The sequence below is a fragment of the Pantherophis guttatus genome, chromosome 1 (assembly GCF_059756535.1).
Source record: "Pantherophis guttatus breed Tessera chromosome 1, ASM5975653v1, whole genome shotgun sequence".
In the NCBI taxonomy this organism is placed as follows: domain Eukaryota; kingdom Metazoa; phylum Chordata; class Lepidosauria; order Squamata; family Colubridae; genus Pantherophis; species Pantherophis guttatus.
In genome coordinates, this window is record NC_142063.1 from 337532859 (window position 1) to 337541433 (window position 8575).

At 44.5% G+C, this 8575-nt stretch overlaps 1 protein-coding gene across 2 annotated transcripts in view; it reads left to right on the forward strand.

The window, feature by feature from the left end:
* LYRM9 (LYR motif containing 9) overlaps positions 1–3748 on the forward strand; it is a 37837-nt gene extending 34089 nt beyond the window's left edge. For both annotated transcript variants that reach the window (XM_060693199.2, XM_060693200.2), the window contains one exon: positions 3556–3748. In XM_060693199.2, coding sequence (XP_060549182.1) covers positions 3556–3606 — 51 coding nt within the window. In that variant the 3' untranslated portion in view covers positions 3607–3748. The remainder of the gene's footprint in view (positions 1–3555) is intronic.
* Positions 3749–8575: the final 4827 nt, after the last annotated feature.

Consider the following 8575-nt stretch of genomic DNA (forward strand, 5'->3'; position numbering starts at 1 on the left):
AGAACTCTGCTCTATTTTTAAAGTCTGTTCCTGAGGTGCCAGCCCTGTCTGCAAGGAGAACTGAAGAAGCTTCTTGGATGAGGAGTGAAACATCTTCAAGGAAAAACAAAGTCCAGTTGCCTTTTGAAAAAAAGCACCTTCGGGACAAGGTGGAAGACTGAGAATATCCAGAGACTGTTTAATATTTAGTGACCGTTCAAAGTTACAATGGCACTGAATAAAGTGACGTACGATTGTTTTTCACACTTACGACTAGGGGTGGGCTTCAAAAATTTTAGCAAGGGGTTCTCTACCTGGTTGCTGGGTGGGCGTGGCCATGGTGGGTGTGGCCTAGTTGGCCTCCTGCACCACGGTGGTGGTGGGGCTTTTTTTTTTTTTTTTATTTGATTTATATGCCGCCCTTCTCTGGAGACTCAGGGCGGCTTACAGTGCGTTAGGCAATAGCCTTCATACTTTTGTATATTTTATACAAAGTCAGCTTATTGCCCCCACAAACTGGGTCCTCAATTTACCTACCTTAGAAAGGATGGAAGGCTGAGTCAACCTTTTTTTTTTTTTTTTATTTGATTTATATGCTGCCCTTCTCCAGAGACTCAGGGCGGCTTACAATGCGTTAAGCAATAGCCTTCATACTTTTGTATATTTTATACAAAGTCAGCTTATTGCCCCCACAAACTGGGTCCTCAATTTACCTACCTTAGAAAGGATGGAATGCTGAGTCAACCTGAGATTCGAACTAGCAGTAATTGCAGACAGCTGAATGATAATAACAGGCTATTAGTCTGCTGTGCCACCAGGCTCAACCTTGAGCCTGGCAAGATTCGAACTTACTTTAATTGCAGACAGCTGGTGTTAAATTACAGTGCCTTGTCCGCAGAGCTATCCAGGCTCCAGGAGGGCAAAAATGGCCTCCCTAGGCTATGGAGGTTCATTTCCTGCCTTCCCGAACTTCCGGTAGGCCCGTTTTTTGCCTTCCTCGAGCCTCCGTGCGCGCCCTGCACTTACCAGCATCCAAAACGGGCCGCGTGGGGACTCCTGGGAGGGGGAGGAAGGGTGGGCGGAGCCAACCAGGAGTGGGATTTGGGGGTTCTCCGAACTGCCCAGAATCTTAGCTAGAGGTTCTCCCCTGTGAACCCCCAGCAGCCCACCCCTGCTTACGACCATTGCAGCATCTCTCTCATCACACGATGAAAATTCAGATGCTTGGCAATTGATTCATGTTTATGACGGTTGCAGCGTCCTGGGGTCATGTGATCCTCTTTTCTTCCGATAAGCAAAATCAATGGGGAAGCCAGATTCACTTATTTTATTTTATTATCGGATTTATATGCCGCCCTTTCTCCACAAGGACTCAGGGCATTTCACAGCAATAAAAAACAACAAGTCCAATTAAAATTCAACAATAAAAACTACAATTCCCATTAAAACCCCATTCAGTCCAGGCCAGCTTGGCGAAACAGCCATGTTTTAAGGTCACGGCGAAAGGAGCGAAGGTCGGGGGCCACTTAACAATCGTGTTACTAACTTCACAACTGCAGTTGTGGCTGTTGAGAGCTGAAGAAGCTTCTTGGATGAGAAGCGAAACGTCTTCAAAGAAAAACCAGAAAGTTCCAGTTGCCTCTTGAAAAAAAGCACCTTTGGGACAACCATGACCTGGATGACTGAGAAGCTCCAGAGAAAAGGAGACAAGAAGGGCAGAAGATTCTGGTTTCAATCCCAAACAACTTCAAGAAGTGTTAAAGAAGACCCTGTTGGGGGGGAAAAAACATCATTCAGCCTGTCTCATGCCTGCTCTGGACAGATTTGGGGCTTACTAGTTTCTTTTTTTTCCCACTCCACCCCAAGATTTATATGGTGAGGCAAGAGGCAAAACAGTACCCATGAGGAATGAAGTAACATTGAGAAATCGGCACTTTGCACACATAAATCTATCCTAGTTTTGACTAGCAGCTTGCTTGGTTTTAGCAGCTTAAATCACAACCTGACTCTGGCTATTAAACCAAAGTGGAAATCTTTATGGATCAGAGATTTGTCCCTCATTGTCCAAACGATCCTAGCTATTTCTTGTACTCTTGGCTGGTAAGTGCAACATTATTCCAAGTAGAATAATAATTTACAGACTTTCTTCAATTCACAGCCACAAATGGGGCCAGAATATCTGTTGTTAAGGCAGGTGGTTGTTCAGTGAGTTGCACCTGATTTTACCATTTTTTTTTTTGCTAATTTGTTAAGCGAATCACTGCAGTTGTTAAGTGAATTATGTGGTTGTTAAGTGAATATGGCTTCCCCCATCGACTTTGATTGTTGAAAGCTGGCTGGAAGATCACAAACGACAATCCTGTGACCCCCTAGGACAGTGATGACTAACCTTTTTGCCATTGTGTGCCAAAGGCGGGGGACCATGGGGGGGGTCACGTGTGCGCGTGCCCACATCCATAATTGTATGTGCCCCACCCCCCATGCATACGCATGTGACCCCCCCACGGTCCCCCCGTTTTTGGCATGCGATGGCACGTAGGCCCGGTAGGCCTGTTTTTTGCCCTCCCCAGGCTCCAGAGCCTTTCTAGGAGCCAGGGGAGGGCGAAAATGGCCTTTCCCACCCACCCACCCCGGGGACCCTCTGGAGCACCGAAAAAGCCTGTTTCTCTACTTCTGATGGGCCCAGAAGACCTGAAAATCAGCTGGCGGAGCTGAGTTCGTGTGCCCACCAATATGGCTCTGCGTGCCACCTGTGGCACATGTGCCATAGGTTCGCCATCATCGCCTTAGGACATTGCAACTGTTGAAAACACATGCTGGTTGGCAGGCACCCAAATTCTGATCACGTGACTATGAGGATGCTATGACAGTTGTAAGTGTGAGAACCAGTTTACGTCACTTTTTTCAGTGCTGTTAAAACTTTACGCAATAGCACTAGCACTTAGACTTATATACCGCTTCACAGTGCTTTACAGCTCTCTCTAATTTATTTATTATTTATTTATTTGTCAAGCATATATAAGATAACAGATAAAAGTATAAACATGATTTTGAATACATGAAAAGGATACGAGTAAAAAGGACAGTAGGACAGGGACGGTAGGCACGCTGGTGCGCTTATGCACGCCCCTTTACAGATCTCTTAGGAATGGGGTGAGGTCAACAGTAGACAGTTGAAGGGAAACAATAATAAGGATATAATAAATAATACTAGGATATGATATACTGGTATACTAGATTCTGTAACCATTAGGTTCTTGTAATACACATATGCCTTTGTATTTGTATCTCCTGTACCAAACATATTCTGTTATTAGGCCTGTAATGTATCTGGTATTTGTCAAACATATGTCCCTGCCATTTGACCTGAACCCATATCAATCTTCTCCCTGTTTTTTTCTTGTGCCATCTAAGAGCATGGTACGTATCTCCAAGGCATAATTTACACCTCAATCTTAATTTATGTTGATCTGGATAGACTCCTACTTTCCAGGGCCAGGGGGCCTAAGTGGCCAATTGAGTAAACAAAGAAATGCTCAAGATGACTAATTGGGAAGTTTCTATTCCCCCTTGCAGGGCAACAAGGAATGCACAGGCCTGGATTGGGAGGCCAGAGTTGGGTACTAGCTGACGTCTCTGAGGGTATAAAAGGACGCCATACCTTCCCCAAGGTGTGGCTATCTCCTCGCATGCATTGTATCTGTATGTTCTGGATATAGTTCCACCCAGTATTTTGTTTTCGGCCATAAATAAAATCTGTTTTTTGCAAGCCTCGTCTTGAGTCTCTCTCTTTGGCATTCTGGTGACTCAAGTGTATTTTGGGACCTTACACAGTCTAAGGTCGTGATGGTGAACCTATGGCATGCGTGCCAGTGGTGGCACACAGAGCCCTCTCTGTGGACACACACACTGTCGCCAGCTGCTCTTCTGGTTTATGAAAAATGGCCTGAAAATGGCTGAAAAATGGCCAGAAAACGGCCGGAAAATAGCCACAAAAATGCTAGAAAACGTCCCGAAAAAGCCCCCAAATGGCCTGAAAACGCCTCAAAAAACAGCAAAAAAAAAAAAAAGAAAAGAAAAGAAAAAAGAAACAGGCCATTTTTGGGGCCAAAAACAGCCCGTAAAATGGCCTGAAAATGGCCCAGAAAACGGCCAAAAAAACAGTGTGTGTGTATGCCGGCCAGCTGGTCTTCAGGTTTCTGGCGCTCTGGCCAGAACACATGTGTTCCGGTTTGGGCACATAGTGCCGAAAAGGTTCACCACCACTGGTCTAAGGTTAAAGTTTTGGGGTTTTGGGGAAGAAACCACAGAGTCAGGTAGTGCATTCCAGGCATTGACCACTCTGTTGCTGAAGTCATATTTTCTGCAATTGAGTTTGGAGCGGTTTACCTTGAGTTTGTATCTATTGTGTGCTCGTGTATTGTTGTGGTTGAAGCTGAAGTACTCATTGACAGGTAGGACATTGTAGCAGATAATTTTATGTACTACACTTAGGTCAGACCGGAGGCAGTGTAGTTCTAAGTTGTCAAGCCCAAAATTTCAAGTCTGGTGGCATAGGGTATTTTGTTACGAGCAGAGGAGTGGAGGACTCTTCTTGTGAAATATCTCTGGACTCTCTCAATTGTATTAATGTCCAATATGCAGTGCAGGTTCCAGACAGATGAACTGTATTCGAGAATTGGTCTAGCAAATGTTTTGTATGCTCTAGTTAGTAGTACAATATTATCAGAGAAGAAGCTACACAAGATTAGGTTAACAACTCTTAATGCCTTTTTGGCAATGATATTACAGTGGGCTCTGGCACTTAGATCTAAATCTAAGCGGTTTACAGTGTCAGCATATTTGCCCCCAACAACTTGTATTATTTATTTACTGGTATTTGTTACATTTGTAGCGCAATCCATCTTAAATCAAACTCTAGGAGGCTTCTAAATAACCAGCGTTACCAGTTTTGTATACCAAGTAACCAGTAAAACAGTTTAACCAAATAACCAGATAACCAGAATATCAAATAACGAGTAATTACACCCATTTGTTGCATTCAGCTCAGCATAATTAGGCTTTGAATAGGAGACCACTAAGAAATCCCAGAGCTATGTCAAAACGTCACCTGGAAAGAAAAGAAAGACACATCACTTGCACACATTTGCCGAGCAATTGCATGTATGGGTCCACGTAGTTAGAAATAGTTGCGCTTAGCCAGGTTATGTTTAACAAATTCACCAAAGAAAGAAAAATGCTCCGGATTGCAAGACAAGAAACACCTGTACATGGATTAACGAACAAACGAAAGTACCGTATATGATATCATCAAGAGAGTAAAATAATTGAAATGGAAATGGGCTGGCCACATAGCAAGAAGAACTGATGGCAGATGGGCCAAGGCAATCATAAAATGGATCCCACTTGATAAAAGGTGTCCACGAAAGAGACCTAAAACAAGATGGATCGAAGACATCAGCAAGTATGGTGGGCCCAATTGGCAAAGAAAAGTTCAGGACCATATTAGTTGGATTAATAGATTAACAGAGTTGGAAGGAACCTTGTAGGTCATCTAATCCAACCCCCCACCCAAGCAGGAGACCTTACACCATTGGAAGAGGCCTTCATCCTGCAGTTTATGATGATGATGAGTTTGACATCTCTGCATTCACACAGCATCGTAGAAATTAACAAATTAATCTAGATGTAAATCACAACACAGTGCAACCTTTAACGCGCATGATTGTACTAAAGTCATCAAGGGTTTGATAATAAGTTTCCCAATACCTAGCAAAAGATCCTTTTTGTTAGTCATTTTCAGATAAAGCAAATTTGCCTTTTGGAATATATTTGCAGAATCTTAAATTTAAGATTAAGCTGCTGTTTAATTCATGCTCCAGTTTGGCTTTGACCTCAACAAATACACCCTTCTGCGACTGTCAAAAAATTGAAAATTATCTGCTGCTGTGGGAGAGGGGGTGATTTATTTCCCTGCCCCCTCCGATGCATTTTTAAAGTCGAATTCCGTCTTCGCTCAGGGCAGTCCCAAAAGGAAACAGTTGGAACAGCTGCTGGTTTATCTGTTTTGGCTCCAAATAGCCTTTGGCTGAGTTGAGATTTAAAACTCTGGTTGGCTCTCACCTTAAATCTCATCTCTTCAGTTACTGTTAGATAGATTAGCTCAGTGTTTCTCAACCCTTGAAGACGCGTGGTCTTCAGCCCCTTAAGGGCTGGATAGAGAGCAACAGGCTGAAACTGAACTCTGGCAAGACAGAATGGCTCTGGGTTTGGGGTTCTTTGGTCCATGGAGAATTGCCATCTTTGGTCTTGGATGGGGTACCACTGCCCCAGACAGACCCAGTGCGTGATCTGAGGTTTTTCCTGGACTCATGATATTCCTGCTCAAGGAGCAGGTGCCAATTGTGGCCAGGAGGGCCTTTGCACAATTGCGGGTTGTGCACCAGTTATGCCTTTTCCTAGATCAATAATCTCTGCTCACAGTCATTCATGTCCTAGTTACCTCCCATCTTGACTATTGCAACGCACTCTACATGGGGCTGCCTCAGTGATAAAATCCAATTTTTTTTTACTACCGGTTCTGTGGGCATGGCTTGGTGGGTGTGGTGTGGCTTGGTAGGCATGGCTTGGTGGGCGTGGCAGGGGAAGGATACTGCAAAATCTCCATTCCCACCCCACTCCAGGGGAAGGATACTGCAAAATCCCCATTCCCATCCCACTCTAGGGCCAGCCAGAGGTGATATTTGCCAGTTCTCCAAACTACTCAAAATTTCTGCTACCGGTTCTCCAGAATTTTTCAGAACCTGCTGGATTTCACCCCTGGGCTGCCCTTGAAAAGTATCTGGAAGCTCCAGTTAGTTCAAAACAACAGCAGCCCACATGGTTTTGTGCAGGCCTAATGTGTCACCTCTCCGGCACATGTGTCACCTCTCCGGCGGGAGCTGCATTGGCTGCCAATTTCCTTCCAGGTCCAGTTCAAAGTGCTCGTTGTCACTTTAAAGCCCTACATGGCTTGGGACCAGGTTATCTGAAGGACCGTCTCTCCCTGATTACATTTACCTGACCTACCAGAGCAGGGAGCCAGGGAATGTACTCATTCAATGTACTCACTTGGGGAGTACTCATCTCAAATGATCTAAGCCCCAGAGCTCACTGTAACAGCATTGCCAAAAAGGCATTAAGAATTGTTAACCTAATTTTGCGAAGCTTCTTCTCCGGTAACATTGTATTACTAACTAGGGCATACAAAACCTTTGCCAGACCAATTCTCGAATACAGCTCGACTTCCTGGAATCCACAGACATTAATACGATTGAGCGAGCCCAGAGGTATTTCACAAGAAGAGTATCCCATTCCTCTACTCACAATAGAATCCCTTATGCCACCAGGCTTGAAATTTTGGGCTTGGACAATCTAGAAATGCGACGCCTGCGGTCTGATCTAAGTATAGTACACAAAATTGTCTGCTACAACGTCTTACCTGTCAACGACTTCTTCAGCTTCAACCTCAATAATACACAGGCAAACAATCGGTACAAACTCAAGGTAAACCGCTCCAAACTCGATTGCAAAAAAAACGACTTCAGCAACAGAGTGGTCAACGCCTGGAATGCTCTACCTGACTCCGTTGTTACATCCTCAAACCCTCACAGCTTAAACCTTTAACTTAAACCTAAGAGGTCCGTAAAGGGGGTGTGCATAAGCGCACCAGTGTGCCTACAGTTCCTGTCTTACTGTCCCCATTTCTTTGTATTCAATTCCTTCGTTCATGTCCATGTTCATATTTATACCTGCTATCTTGTACATGTTTGACAAACAAACAAACAAACAAATAAATAAATAAATATTCCGTGTCCTGTCTCCTACAGACGTACATCTGGTGGAACCTGGAAGAAGGGCCTTCTCCATGGTAGCTCCCATCCTTTGGAATATCATCCCTGCAGAGATTAGACTGGCCCCCACTTTGACTTCTTTTCACAAGATCCTGGAGATCTGGTTTTGCCAATAGGCCTGGGAAACCCAGAGTGGGATGGAGCTCATCAAGTGGCTCATTTGACTGATTGCTGTCGCCAAGGGGATGGAGGGTTATTGCTTATATTGATGTATATTGGGTTTTTATTTTTTTGTAAACTGCCCAGAGTCACTAAGTGTGAGTGGGCGACAGGGGTGAAATCCAGCAGGTTCTGACAGGTTCTGGAGAACCGGTAGTGGAAATTTTGAGTAGTTTAGAGAACTGACAAATACCACCTCTGGCTGGCCCCAGAGTGGGGTGGGAATGGAGATTTTGCAATATCCTTCCCCCAGGAGTGGGGAGGGAATGGGGATTTTGCAGTGTCCTTCTCCTGGAGTGGGGTGGGAATGGAGATTTTGCAGAATCCTTCCCCTGCCATGCCTACCAAGCCATGCCCACCAAGCCACACCACACCCACCAAGCCACGCCCACAGAACCGGTAGTAAAAAAATTTAATTTTGCCACTGGTGGGCGGCCATATAAATTTTCTAAATAAATAAATAAACTCCCAGAATTCATGGCCTGCTGGGAAATTCTGGGAGTTGAAGTCCAGATATTTCAAGTTATAAAGTTTGAAAAACACCG